The 15,892-nt window shown below is 39.2% G+C and overlaps 1 protein-coding gene across 1 annotated transcript in view; it reads right to left on the bottom strand.

Annotated features, from left to right (window-relative positions):
• The window catches only part of LOC127431079 (netrin receptor UNC5D-like), a 335,898-nt gene extending 320,845 nt beyond the window's left edge, over positions 1-15,053 (bottom strand). Inside the window, exon 1 of the mRNA XM_051681323.1 lies at positions 14,664-15,053. Within this exon, the coding sequence (XP_051537283.1) occupies positions 14,664-14,751 (88 nt within the window). The 5' untranslated portion in view covers positions 14,752-15,053. The remainder of the gene's footprint in view (positions 1-14,663) is intronic.
• Positions 15,054-15,892: the final 839 nt, after the last annotated feature.

Below are 15,892 nucleotides of genomic sequence, written 5' to 3'. Positions count from 1 at the left end.
GCAGCACCCCAAGTCACTGCGGGCCACTCACATCCTGGGAAACCTCAACACTGCAGCGGATGCGCTGTCATGACAGGTTACCCTCAGGGGAGAGTGGAGACTCCACCCTCAGGTGGTCCAGCTGAATTGGAGTCGATTCGGGCAGGCACAGGTAGACCTGTTTGCTTCCCAAGAATCCTCACACTGCCCGCTCTGGTACGACCTGTCTGAGACACCTCTCAGTATAGACGCGCTGGCACACAGCTGGCCCCCTGGACTACGCAAATATGCATTTCCCCCAGTGAGCCTACTTGCACAGACCCTGTGCAAGGTCAGGGAGTACGAGGAGCAGGTCGTCCTGGTAGCACCCTACTGGCCCACCCAGACATGGTTCTTGGACCTCACGCTCCTCGCAACAGCCCCCCCGGCGAATTCCCCTGAGGAAGGACCTTCTTTCTCAGGGATGGGGCACCATCTGGCACCCGCGACCAGACCTCTGGAATCTCCATGTCTGGCCCCTGGACAGGACATGGAAGACTTGAGTGGCCTACCAACCGCGGTAGTAGACATGATCACTCAAGCTAGGGCTCCCTCTACGAGGCGCCTGTATGCCTTGAAGTGGCGTCTGTGTAGTAGACCTGGTGGCCCCAGTCGCCAGTTTTTTGGGGAGAGGAAAAAAGAGAGGATAAGGGGCCATGACTGGGCTAGCCTGTCTCTATCTTTTGGGCAGTCGACTTCTCCCCGAAGGGCCGTTCGACACTCATAACAGCGTTGGGGAAGGTTACAGGTCGGCCTGGTGCGCTGGCTATGAGGCACACAGTGGTCTGCCGGTCACACACCACCAGTTCACGTAACACAGTTCAGCCAGTTGTGGTGTTTCTTATAGGGAACCCTAGTGTCACTACCCTGATAGAGGGAACGAGACGTTGTGTTCCTCCAGCCACAACCCTGGACTACCCACTGAAATGGCTGGGACCTTGTCTCGGCTCCTCAGCACAAAACCTGAATGAGTGGTTGCATACCAGCTCCTTTTATACCCGTATGCTCGGGGGAGTGGTATGCAAATACCACTCGCCAATTTTCATTGGCCTTTTTTCAAAGACCAGAGGTGTTTCTGGCTCCCAAGAGTGACCCCTAGTGTCACTACATCGACACAAAATCTCGTTCCCTCCATCAGGGAACAGATGTTACACAAGTAACCAGGACGTTTCTTCAAGCGTGTGTCTTGTGTCTAACATCATGTGTCACTCCGAGACGTCTTACAGGTCAACCACCTGTTGTGGGTAGATGAGCAAAATTGCTCGCGCATGAAATACCTGCATTTGGACGAGGAGCTTGCGAACTGGATTGAGCCTTGTCGCATTTGGAGTGTGGTGGGTGCTATTTCACACCCTGGGTGCACATAAAAAATAACAAACATTCATAAAATCGCTTGTAGAAAATGCTCTTAACAGCTACGATCAAAAGTTATTGGGAAACGAGGCCCAGAACTCTATGAATGTGCGTGACTTGGAGAAGCACTTTCATTGCACTCGTGGATAGCAGAGCTCTCTGAGCACACAAATCAAATCAGATGCGCATCGACAGATTTTCTTTCGTCTGTTCTTCAAAATATAATCACGTTTTGTCAAACGCATGTCTTTGTGTCTAATTTCTTGTAATATATCACTCCAGGAAGTATTACAGTTTGCCCTCCACAGTGGCTGGTGCATCAGCAAAATACTCCGCATTTGGCGGGTGTTCATTTCAAACCTTGGTCACCAGGAGTAGGCTCTACGACAAATTTGGGAGAAATGAAATCAAAACAGTGTCTATGACACAGCAGCTTTGCAATCACACCCATACTTTCTGCAGGAAAATTATATCTAGAAAGTTATAAACGATCATGTGTTGGTGAATGGTGAGACACCCGACGAGCCACTTGATTTTTAACAAAGAGCCACTTGTGGCTTGCGAGCCATAGGTTCCCGACCCCTGCTATAGGGGAAGAAAGAAAAGGATGAGGTCTAAAAACTAGAGGAAAAAGTAAGAAAAAGTAGCCAGGGGGTAGAGTCTGGGTGGGCACGATTCCCCTCTAATGCCTTCTGCGGTAGCTCTCCGCAATTGATTCTTCCAGTCTATTACTTTCAACTCACTCTCACTTGGTCTCTCCCTTTTTTCACTTTCTCTTCATTTGTGGGTCTCTTGCTTTTCTTTTATAAAGATCACAATCAGCAGGTTGTTTTGGGTGAAGTGTCTGATAGAAAAAGAGAAAGGGAGCAGAATAGAATAGCTCGACAAAGGCATGACACGGAAAGGAGTGAATGCAGTGCAAGACCTTAAAGATTCAATTACATGTTTTGTGGATTTTCTCGAAACATCTACAAGGTCATCCTGCACAAGATGTGCAAAAAAAAAAAAAAAAAAAAAAAAGAAAGAAATGCTTGAAGGTCTTGACTACTTGAATGATGTTCTTTAAACAACAGTCTTGAACTCGCATATGCGTGGTCTCCTTTTCAACGCAGAATCTACAGTATAAATCATTAATCCTGTTAAATAAATAAAAATGCATTAATTTACTTTCAGATTTTTTTATATATTTGTCTATATTTTAATTAGGGCTGGGCAAAATAGCTGAAGTAATAATCTCTATATTTGTCAGGCTTTTGACAATATTTAGTATGAATCCCAATATTTATGTATTTGCACTGGAATGCCTTCAAAGTGAGATTTTTTTAGAGGATCATTTCAACCAAACAGCCATTGTTACCAAGTAAATTCAAAATGTTTGCAAGAACTAAAATAGTACTGATCACGTTAAAATGCAACAATGTAGGTGTAGTAATATGATTATATGAGACCAGCTTGGTCCTAATGCTCACATACTTGTGAGTTGCAAGAAAAGGATAAATTGTCAAATTAATCTAATGGCCAAATTAAAAGCATATTAAAATCATCACGATATTCTAAATGTTCCTTAATTTAAAATTGCTGAAAAATCATCACAAATGTGTACGAATATTCAATGTATCGTCCAGTCCTAGTTGTCCTAGTTTTTACATGCTGTTTGGGTATATGAATGTAACAGCAAATGTGAAAACAGAACACAACTGCAGTTTCTGTGCATGTGGAGACCACATTTAAAACTTGAACAGGCCAGCCAAGGTAGCAGTGGCCTCAGGTAATGCAGGTGTGCTGTTTAGAAATGTAAAGAGTAATCTAAACACAAATGTTCAGCTCACTTGAAAGCACACTGCTGATGAAACCCTCTCTCTCTCTCTCTCTCTCTCTCTCTCTCTCTCTCTCTTGCTTACGTAGACCTCTTACCAATCTGACAGCTGTGCAGAACCAAGTGAGCTACTACCCATGGCTATTTGACATGGAAGGCAACCTCATCACTCAGTAGTAAAAACGCTTATCAAATATGCATGTTGAGCATTGCAGTGATACAGGCAGGTAGGCAGGGCACGCCACTCAAAGAGCAGATGCTGGCATGCAAGGACTATACAAACACACAAACACAAACATATATACAAACATACATATGAACATATACAGTATATATGAAGTTCCAAACGTAAGTTAGGGAAGATCTTGTTGATCTAGGCCTGCCAATCATATTCCAAGGATATATAAGTCACTCCAATGATGATTCTTCTGGCATCCCTCCACCTCCCCATTTCCATCTATAATACCTATACCAGTTATTTCAATTATCTTCTTATTTCTCGATTTAGACCAATAGTCTGAGGGGGGGGGGGGGTCAAACTCATGAAGTATATATATATATATATATATATATATATATATATATATATACAAGCGGCCAAACATTTGTGTCCGTTCGCACTCCTATCTTCTCAGACACCTAGCCAAAATCCCAAATGGCTCCAGCACATGGAGCTCCAAATCTGGAGGCCGTAGAACTGGAACAAGTGGGGATAACTCCTCATCATGAGAAATTGCGAGCCTCGACGAAGCGCTGTTGTCCTCGTTGGTCCCTTGAAATGGAAAAACCCCATTGAAATTGCTCTGAAATTTACGCTGTGTCAACAACATCCTTAAGTGTTTGCCACTCAAAAGGAAGAAAAATAATCCTTGCTTCGAGTCACTAGAAACAAACTAAGGCTTAGACAATTCGTACAGTGAAGAACAGAAAATCTGACTCTATGATGCGAAAGCGAGTGCCTTTATGGAGCCCGTGACGTAGCTCCCTAGGGGGCATTGCTTAAGCGCCATCAGCCAATATATTGCTGTGATTGTATAAGGGCTTCAGACCACGTGACACTTGGACGGTGTCTCATAGCGATCATACACAGCTCAAGTTCCATGAAAGGGAACCATGGTTCATTTTTGTAAATGATGGATAAAGCTATTGCAAGGGAGCCCAAAATAATTGTGAGGGAACGCAAAACTTATTATGACACAACGCAAAGCTACAGTAGTCAGAAAATAAATCCCCTCCCTGCCCTTTAAGGGGCTCTGTAGAAATAACTAAAGACTCAACTGATCAGAATTACTGGTGCAAGTCGCTTATTTTTGGGGTTTTTCTCTTGCAAAATCTGGCAGCACTGGTAAAATGCATCAGATGCTTAGTGAATGGACTGTGGGCGATCCATGGGCAAGCTGTCTCGGGCTGAGACTAGAAATAAGCTAACTTTGGGTAATAAGGCTACACATTAAAGTTATAGTTCAACCAAAAATGACAATTCTCTCATCATTTACTCACCCTCATGCCATCCCAGATGTCTATGACTTTCTTTTTTCTCCTGAACACAAACAAAGAATATTTCAGCTCTGTAGATCCTCACAATGCAATTGAATGGGTACCAACATTTTGAAGCTCAAAAAAGCACATAAAGAAAGCATAAAAGTAATCCATAGGACTCCAGTGGTTAAATCCATGTCTTTAAAAGCAATTTGATAGGTGTGGGTGAGAATGGGTTAGTCCACTCAAAAATGAAAATTAATTCACTCACCCTCATGCCATTCCAGATTTGTATGACTTTCTTCTGCTGAACACAATCGAAGATTTTTAGAAGTATTTCTCAGCTCTTTAGGTCCATGCAATGTAAGTGAATGCCAAAATTTTGCTCCAAAATCCACATTAGGGAAAATAAAAGTACTCAAGACAACTCTGGTGGTTAAATCCATATATTCTGAAGCGATTTGATAGGTATAGGTGAGAAACAGATCAATATTTAAGTCCTTTTTTTTTTTTTGTACTATAATTTCTTCTCCCTGCTCAGTCAATTTCCACTTTATTTTCACATTCTCATTCTTCTTCTGTTTTTGGTGATTCACATTCTTCTTGTATATCACCCCTTAATGGGCAGGAAGGAGAGTTTATGCCAAAATTTGACTTTAATATTGACCTGTTTCTGACCCACACCTATCATATTGTGTCTGAACAGATGTATTTAACCACTGGAGTCATATTGATTACTTTTATGATCCCTTTATGTGGATTTTAGAGTTTCAACATTTTGGCACCCATTCACTTGCATTGTAAGGACCTCCAGAGCTGAAATATTCTAAAAATCTTAATTTGTGTTCTGCAGAAGAAAGAAAGTCATACACATCTGTGATGGCATGAGGGTGAGTAAATGATAAGAGAATTTTCATTTTTGGGTGAACTATTCCTTTAAATACTTTTTTACTATAAATTATCCTCCCTGCCCAGTAGGTGGCGATATGCACCAACAATGTGAATTACCAAAAACAAAAAAAGACAAATGCGAAAAAGAAACTGAAAGTGGAGATTGATTCCACTTGTACTTGCATTGTGAGGACCTACAGAGCTTAAATATTATTCTAAAAATCTTTGTTTGGGATGGCATCTGGGATGAGTAAATGATGAGAGATTTTTCATTTTTGGGTGAACGATCCCTTTAACTAAAAAAGCATGGTACTGTATGCGTTCATATTATTATCCAAGCAACCTCCTAAACCTGTCCTGCTTCAGTTGACATGTATTGTATTTTGTTAATTTGTAAATAATCCATCCCTCAATGATGACGTACAGTAACACAAGAGGATATTTCTTAACATGCTGACCAAAAAATTAATTCCAAACAAATATTTAAAGCAGAAAGAGTGCTATGTACGTAGAGCCCTTCAATTCACAAATGAGTTTCATCTCACACACTGGGAGCCAACCAAAATCTAATGCAGCCAATATTTTAAACTCCCACACTGAGGATTAAAGAGCTATAAATTAAATTAACTTCTTTTCACTGAGTTGAAATGAGTGTGTTTCTAGATCGCTCTGCATTGTGAGTGTGTGTGTATTTGCAACAAAACACCTGCTTTGCAGATCTTCAGCTTTTTTACAAGCAGTAAGTCACAGAAGCGTGAAGCAGCAGCAGCAGAATTTTACACAGACAACGCTGACCATACATCAACATGCAGCGCAGTGAGCCCTTCACAGTACACGGCCTGTGTCTGAGTGTGTGTGTGTGTAAATGAAAAATACATGCACATATAAACGTGATGGACTCCTCTGGTCATGGAACATAGAACACATCCTATAAGAGAGAGGAAAGAGAACCATATTATATAGGGACACACTCATTATTTAAATCAAGGCTGTGGTTTAATGAAAATCAAGTGTATGTGTGAATATACATTTGGGGCATATAAATACATTTTCAGAAAAGCTGGCCATCCATATGTTGTCCATATACAGGATTTTGGATACTGGTCCCCAGCACGAGATGCTGGTGTGCTGAGAACCAACAGGCTTCTTAACTAGTCAAACCAGCAGGAGTTCCTTGGTCAAGCCTCTTCAGCAGCCAAGTTTTGTTGGTAAAGCAAGGCTAGCAAGATCAGCACCAAACCAGCATAAACCAATATGGACCAGCATGGAAATTCAATCTAGTCTTTTCAGCAGGGTTTGTATTCACTAAATTCAACATGAAATTGCACTCACAACCCATTTTACTTCCATAATGTGACGTTTCTGCACAAAATGTGGTATTTAGCCAAACAATGCACAAGACTTGATTCCAAACATGAGGAATCCATTGGATCATGAAAAAGTGGGTATTACATACCAGAGTGGAGACAAGTGATTGGAGAGGAGGGGTTGAAAACTAAGAGGTATTATGATGCCACTGGAAAAGGAAAGCTGTTTCAGAGGTGGTGTAATATAAAGACAAACATTTATTTTTTTCCCTTTGGAATAATATAAACCAATGAATCAAGCACAATAAGACCGGGAATGTACTGTATATTAGGAAAGTATATAGGATACATTTTTATTTTGTGTTGATTTTTAACTGATGGATATACCTCATTTTTACCCACTGTAAGCTTCAATGCCTTCAACTGCAATCAAAATGCCATTGATGCATTTTGCACGCAGTATTTCCAGCAATGTCTCAGCATTGTTTTGTTCCATTTATGCACACCTGAAAAACTGAGCCATCTTATCCAACTGTCACCTAGGTTTGTGCTTGCTCACGTTGCCTGTCCCAGTGTGATCAATATCACCAGCGGCCCAATCACATCACTGCTCAATGAAAGCGCAGCCATCACAACCTCTGAGATTAAATTGCATTATATTTTATTACAGACAACCTCTTACATCTTTGTCAGTGTTGCAATTGATAATTAAAACATGAAATATTCATATTTGGGAGCCGTATTGATTTATACCAAAGGGACATGTCAGATCATTTTTCAAATACAATGACCAATGGCAGACATCTGTCACAGTCTGTAATGGGTGAGGGGGTTAGTGTTAGCATTATTGCATTGCCAACTGTATAACTAAGAATGAGCAAGATTGCGATTGAGCAAAATGCAGTCGAACCCAGGCGATTTTTTTTTTTTACAAATCAGCCGTGAAATTTGATTTGCTACTTGTTATTTCAGCTGGTATTTTGTGAGGAACGTCTATCTATGTAGCTATCTAGTTATCTATCTAAAGATATATACTGTAGATATAGTGTAATAAAAGACATATTTTGCATTTGAGAAAAAAAAAATGGGGAGGCCTCTACATGAAGACGAAATATGGAAAGCACCCAGGAGAAATTATGGACCCACTTTATATCAGAAATCCATAACTACTATGTACTTAACCATTTGATACAATTTACTTATTGTGTACATACATGTTGTTGCATTGTATTTACATTTAAAGTACTTGCATTTAATTACATTTTCCATTACATTGTTAACTTTACCCCTAACCCTAACACATCTCTTACCCCAAAACCTAACTAATCCCTAATCCTAACCCTACCCTTACTCCTAAACCTACCCGTACCTCAACCTCAGTAGCAGCAAATGTGAGAATTTTGTTGAACCACATGTAGTTACACAGTAAATACATAGTCTTGTATGTATTTAATTTGAGTGCATAGTAGTTAATGCCACCTAATATAAAGTGTGAGTGAAATTATTATATAGAGGATAGTCCAGAACATTCAGAGCACCTGAAGTGGTGTGCATGCTTAAAAGTTACAGTATATAGAGGGAGGGCAGAAGAAGAGAAAGGAAAGCACTCATTCTCAAGGGTTCACGGTTACAAGTTTATGGCTTAGTGGTGAATCCCAGGGTCAGTGGAGGAAGGACAGCCATCTCCAAGGCTCTTTATTCAGCACTCTCTCAAAAGCACTCTGAGGAGACACAAATGAAGGCCACTTTGGGAAAAAGAAGTGTGGTGCCGACACGTGCTGGGAAGAAGCGAGCGGCAATACTTTCAGAGCTCTACAAATATCCATGCAGCTAAATGAAATGGCAAGGCAAAGTAATGTTTCTGAGACAGCGATGTTCAATGCTTTCAAAGTGCATCTGCTCTTCCCAGAACACAAGAGGGGGACTGTGTTATCGGTATTAGGGATGGAAAATATGGTCGATTAGTCTTCCAACAATCAACTTGTCGATTTTTAAGTATTTATGTATATTTATAAAAATAAAAAATAAAATAAAAAAATTGCAGCAGAGCTTTAAAGGGGATTAATTAAGTGACGCAACTTTGAGAGGGTTAAGCATGCTGTTTTTTAGCATGCTAACAGTCTGCTCTGTTAGAGTTGTTGCTTCTCTAAATTCATCCCTTTTACAGACATCAAACACTGCTTGTGTAACAAATTCACTGCCTACAACAATTCATTTCTTTCAAACCACCCACTGAGATTAATGTTCCTGTTATTATGCATAATCTGTAGGTCTCTGTTTATGTAAAAAAAAAAATAAATAAAGTGTGTTATAAAAAGTTATAGACATTTAGCCCATTTTTTGTTTAATATCTTTCAGTTAGCTTTGAACCATGTTTTCTTGGATTTAGTCTGCTCTGTTGTTTAACCGTTGGTCTAGGCAATGGACATCTTTGGCCGTTATGTCCAGCTGGCTGTAGATTTTTAATCTTCTTGTGCTATTACTGTAATACTGTGTTTTAAGACGATATGTCAAATTAAAAATGCATCACATTCTGTTCCATTCTGTTGCACTCCATATTTTTTTGAACAGAAGAACATATCCTAGGTGAACAGCCCGTAAGAAAACGATGCAAAATCAGACTAATTATATGAGGCTTTCTTCATGCCAACTAGTCGATTTTATATATTCCATATGTAGTTTTGCACATCCCTAATCTGTAAAGTTACAGTATGTAAAAAGACTGTATGACAAAAACCTAGTTATGCTTATAACTTAAGGACTTTCAGGATCCACATTTAGGTCCATCTAGACAGGCTGACAATAGGCTGGACTGCCCATGAGCACACAATATAAAGTATAGGATGGATATGACCAAAAATACAGCATATAATGCGGGTGGGTAGGAAATGTTGCAACTAGCTATGTCTAAAAATTCTGCCTCCTCCAGAATCAATAGAAATGACCCATCCCAACCCCCTCTTAGTGATGAAAAATGAATGTGGTTACTCAGATTCACTCTCTTTTTAACAAAGTTATGAGTACCAAGGTTCCTGAGAGATTTATTGTGACCTTTGTAGGGTTTTATGCCTTGATCCACCACTTAAAGGAAGTATAATATTTAAAGGAATAGTTCCTTACAAGACTCCTTGCCACACAGCTTCAAGCTAGACTCATTCACAGGATGCAGATTTGAGCATCGAGCATCCTTTTGACCACAAGATCAACACCACATAGAATAAAGTGATTACAAATATTTTATAATATTGTGAGGTGAACATAATATAGTGAATGTTGACTGAGAATGTCAGTCACTCAAATTCTGTTTGACATCTCATAAGACCCTAAAATTCCAACAAATTGATGAGTGCCAAGGCTGTTTGTGAAATATGACCTTTTAAATGTAGCCTGTGGGGTTTGACCAACAAACAGCACACATGGATTGCACTCCAAATCACAAAACTCTTAAAGGAAATTACTCATAAACACCTTCTACGCAGTCACACACAGTCCCTATGTACAACCAAAAAAATGCTTCTTATCCCACGTCTCGGAGTCAGCTTTAGGGAAATGGTTGGCTTTCCATTTTACAGTTATGACAAATGACAAGAGGATTCCATGGTCCCTGAGGATGAATAGACCTGCCACCCCCCCCCCCCATAAATACTCTCCACCAACCAGCTTCATGACAAGCTCTCACAATATGACAAGCACAACAAGCTTAAGATGCTTGTGGACACTGCAGTGCATCACTGCAAACACATGCATCCTCAGGATATCCAATGAGCTTGGTGTTTTATTGATGTACATACATATTTATGATGTACATCAATATAACATTGCACAAGTCATATTCAATCAAGATGCTGAAGCACACACAAATTAGCCATGCATAGGCCTCATAGGCAATGCAAGGTTTTGGACAGTCGTTAAGCATTTAAATGTGGGAGTGAATCCCCTAAATTGTCGTTCTATGTGTGTAGGGAGTACAAGTAACTTGGTAACCAATAGAGGTATACGAGTTCATCTGACAAATCAGAGTGTAGATGGCTTTCCAGTAGTTCCTCTTGAAATTCAGATGTGAGTTATAAAGGAATCGCTTTGGTTATAGAATGCAGTTGTCACTTTTGTAAAAAATTAACTGTATTTAGCACTCTACATCCATAATCTGCTGCTGTGTAAATGTAGTCTGTGTGTACAGAATGGGATTTAGTGCTCCAAAGAAGAGTGACAACTGTATTTAACTGCAGTGTGAATGTGGCCATTCACATTAAAACCCAAAAGAATCTCTTCCAACATTCTCCTTTATATATATATATATAAAAAAAAAAAAAGCATACAGGGGGAGACGGGCTAGCAATACCAGATGATAAATTAAACATTGCTTATGTTCAGATGGAAGCCACTGCCTTCATACATAACTCATGCCATCAGACAGATAGCCTCTCTAGAGACTTCAAAAGCTAAACTCATTAACATGTGAGTATCTATCACTGTATCAGGCACAGTTACATCTCCATCTACGGCTGCCCGGAGCTACAGCTCCGTTCTGTGTCTCACATCAACTTTATGAAGAAAAAAAAAAAACAACAACAACAATACATTAAAGAAAAACGACATTAACACTCTGACCAGAGGCTATGTACCAAACGCTGTAATAGTTTGGGTTTGTTTATGGTATTCAATAACAGGTACTTTCGACTCTTTCTTGCAGGTGGGGAATATTTCAAACCATGGGTAGGAAACAATAGATGATGTCAGTGCTTCAGGCAGTGTAAGTGAACATGACAAATGATTGGATATTTTAATAACATGGTTTCATTTGCATATTAATGAATTCTCTCAATGCAGAACCAACAAAGCAGTCTTGTGGAGAGGAACAGATATATCTTATGTAATACCCGCTTAATGGTGGTAAGAACATCTCATTAATTATGAATGTTAGGCCAGTTCAAGCTGATTTCCATAGTTTAAGGAAAGAAGGAAGATCAAATCCTGAGGGCTAATTTGCTAATAGACTTGCAAATAGTTTATTATAAGGAATGGAATAATCAGGGTCAGATCTTGGTCAGAGAATTCTTTAACATATACAGTCATAAAGAACATAGCTGTTCATCAATCAATGACGTTACAGTATATGCTAGGTCAAGTCTTTATTACTGAAATGTACAGTTTAACACTTTAAATTCCATTCTTTAACCACATACCTTGGGGTTTAAACAGTGTTAGAATTGAGTCAGAGGTCTTGGGGGGTCCCCTCATCCCGACTCCTCCAAGCACAAGACTCTCTACCCCATTTAAACTGAATAATTATGTCAGACGCACGCACAACTCCCCAAGAATACCTATGTCAAATCCTACCAAAAATTCACAGAATAATTAAAAATATTTAATAATTCTATATTTTAATGAGTTGTAAGAAAATAGTAAGATAAGAACAGCTGTTTGATCACGAGCAAATATGTAGTGTTAGATAAATACCATCAAAACTACGTACATATTAACTGTGTGCATATTAATTAACCTCTAGTGATGGTTTACTTTAAGATAAAAGATGATTTAATGTAGTACCAACAATATGTCAAAGAAGAATTATATTTTACCATTATTGTGAGGTGAAATTGAGGATTCACTCTGCCAGTATCACTCAGTTACCATCTGTACGTTTCTTCAGAAAACAGCACGTCACGCACTCAGGTGTGTTGTGAATATTCTGATGTAAAAAATCTAATTTGGATTATTTGTGGAAACTGGGACAGATAATGGACAATGTCGCATTGTTTCTCTGCAAACATTTGAAAAAAAAAAAAAAAAATCTAGTTTCATGTTTCTAGTATTCTAGTTTTATTGAATCACCAGGGGACCACAAGTTACATTATTTTGGCCTTATAAGGGGTCCCTTAAATCTTGTGGGTGGTGCGGGACTGGGTTTAAACATAGAACAAAAATTAAAAACAAACAAATGTTATACGTCATAATTTGAAATTATTAAAATTAATACAAAACATTTACAATTGTCCACTATTTCTTGGTCACTATACAACTAAGCAAAATTATGACACTGACCATGTTAACTCCTAAGTACAAAAGGTAAGATTTCTTGTTTCCATAGAAGCACAGAAGATGCTCTTTGGAACATTCTTAAATCATGCTGGGATATCATGGATCATCAGGTTTTGCACAAACTTGGGGAGTCCATGCTAGCTTTAGTGTACCTTGTCATTAAATATAAGGGGGCATGCAATTCAACTTTTTACTCAAATTGTTCCACTGATATCGATAATTACTAATGAAAACATTGTATTAAAATAATAAAAAACTAAGAACCCCACTGTAACAAATAAACTGAATTCCACTGGAATCAGAATATTGGTGGATGATAAATGACAGAAACAGCCAGAATAATAATAGCAAATGACAATCTCTCGGTCAGTCCATATGAACGTATACACAAAACGGATTTCAAAAGTGGCCCTTAGAAGTGCCTCAGGTAATAACAGCACTCCTGGCCGATAACACGACTATCAACCTCAAATTGCCCACTCCATAGCATAAGGTTTCTTTTTAAGTGCTTGGCTTCAAATTGCAGACACCACAAGTGAGGGCCAAACAAGACAACCGTGAATAGACCTATTAAGCAGGGGCAAAAATGCACTGGCAATTAACAAAATGGTAACTGGACACGTGTTTATAAACATCCAATTAAGCTATCTTGGTTTAACATCTTAATGATAGTTATTGTACTCTTCCTCTCTGTGTGCTGGTCCACCTCCTTAGTAAAGCATCAGTGACTCCATATTGTAAGATATTTACTGCTTTTCTTACATTTTTCACTTCAAAAATAAAGGACTAAGACATTGAGCATCTTGGAAGAAGTAACTGTATTCATAAATTAAGTACCAAACAATAGGCCCTATGTGTAATTTTAAAAAGGATCTTCAGACCTTTAACTAGCTCTTAATAATAATAATAATAATAATAATAATAATAATAAAATATAAAACACACTTTAGATTATATTATTTATTTAATTAGGCTACGTGTACGTACAGACTAATACTAATGAACGTGCAGTTAAGTACACATTGTTGTTGTTGTTATTACATTATTATTAGGCTACTAATGTATTTCATTACAGTAGCATGTAATATTTCAACACTTTTTTTTTTTTTTTTTTTTTTTTTTTTAATGCACTGTAATGTGTAACCAGCTTGTCAATCGGGAACATGACGTGTGAGGATAAAGCCTGCAAAATCCAATGGAAAGGTGCTTTAGCGCCTGTTGCGCTGCGCATTACGCACATTCTCACACGGTCACACACGTTCTCACAGTAAGACCAATACATACTTACATTATAAATGCAAGCAGAATTGTCGACATGGTTTCCAGTAGACAACAGATAAAAAACTGTCGCGCGTTTTTACACATTTACAAAATAAAATGTGCACAAATATTTCGTGCGCGTTGGCATTGAGCTTTCTGTGCTATTTGACGCTTGTGTGCGCGTTCAGCGTTCTTCTCTGCTCAAACGTTTGGCTCAGTTATGAGATGAACTGATAGGAAGCGTATTTTACTTTAGGATGCATGAGTCAGAAGCAGGATATGCGGTGTGTATTTGAATCTCTTACACATGCTTCCACTGATATTGTCGTGTCGTGCATTTACAACAACTAACATACAGACATTTTAAAACATGCAACCAGCATTTTCGCCTCATACGGCACGACTTTAGAATCCACGAACTCTCAACTCGCACATAAATGTAGGGGGAAAGTATATAGTACTTGGCTTTGGTAAACGCATAATGTAAGTTATCTTACCTCTGGTCATCGCAGAGGGCAGCAAGAGAACCAGAAATGCGAGCAAGACAAAGCTAGAGTATCTTCCCTTTCCAAAGCGTCCCATCATCGTTGCGCTGCTCGCCTGCGTCCCCAACTAAACCGGGGAACAGCCGCTTGCATGTGGCGCTCTCATGCATGTGCCGTCGTTTACCGGTGGCTCTAGTAACGGGTCCCTACCGTTCAGATAAACCCGAAGTTCTGCGATCTTCATGTGAATCTCACTCGGGAGACATCAGAGGCATCTCTCTTATCCGCGCGGAGAGCGAGTGAATGAATGAGCGCGCGACGTCTCTCTCGCGTCCGTGAGGAGGATGACGGAGGGCGGAGGGAGCGCAGTGGCCGTCATTCACTCCGCTGTTCGGACTGCTGCTCAACGGCACACGGATGCGCTGCGAAGTGACCAGATGTGCGCGAGGAGGAGATGATGATGAGCATGCATGTCAGATGTCTCCGAATTGGATACGGCATATGACCAGCTGGTAGCGTTACACTGATTTCATCACAGGTCGTGTCGGGCTCCTGGGGGCAACCGGGATGGGAGCAACGATGCACACCCATCCTTATTCTCTTTTGCGTTATCAGGAATGTGCACTGAAATAAATGTTAACCTAAATGCGCTTCATGCGGTAACACCTCAAATATGTGGTTTCATACAACTACATGCGCTTAATTATTAATAATAGTAATTATTTTGTGGTTCTGCTCGTATTGACAAAACCCATTTTGATCGACTTATGGGATTATGGTGGTTATGGCACTGACTAGCAAATAACTACTAGCATGTTTTGCAAGGTAGATAGGTAAGGTAGGTAATAGAAGTCACAAATAGGACTAATATCACAAATAGACATAACAAACATATTTTTGATCATCAGTATTCAATGTGTAATAAAACATTTTACCCTATTTTTAAGATTTACACATTTCAATTTCATAAAATTGAACTGTGTAATGTTTAACTAAATTAAATTAATAAAACTTAAAATATTTAGTTTGTTTAATTTGAGTAAACACTACTCAATTAATTTTGAATCTTAAATCTTAAAGGGATGGTTTACCCAAAAATGAAAATCCTCTCTCATTAACTCACCCTCATGCCATCCCAAATGTGTATGACTTTCTTTCTTCTGCAGAACACAAAGATTTTTAGAAGAATATCTCAGCTCTGTAGGTCCAAGTCAATGGGGTCCAAATTTTTGAAGCTCAAA

The sequence above is a fragment of the Myxocyprinus asiaticus genome, chromosome 40 (genome assembly GCF_019703515.2).
Source record: "Myxocyprinus asiaticus isolate MX2 ecotype Aquarium Trade chromosome 40, UBuf_Myxa_2, whole genome shotgun sequence".
In the NCBI taxonomy this organism is placed as follows: domain Eukaryota; kingdom Metazoa; phylum Chordata; class Actinopteri; order Cypriniformes; family Catostomidae; genus Myxocyprinus; species Myxocyprinus asiaticus.
The sequence above is the reverse complement of the archived record's forward strand: the minus strand, read 5'-3'. Positions and strand labels throughout refer to the sequence as shown.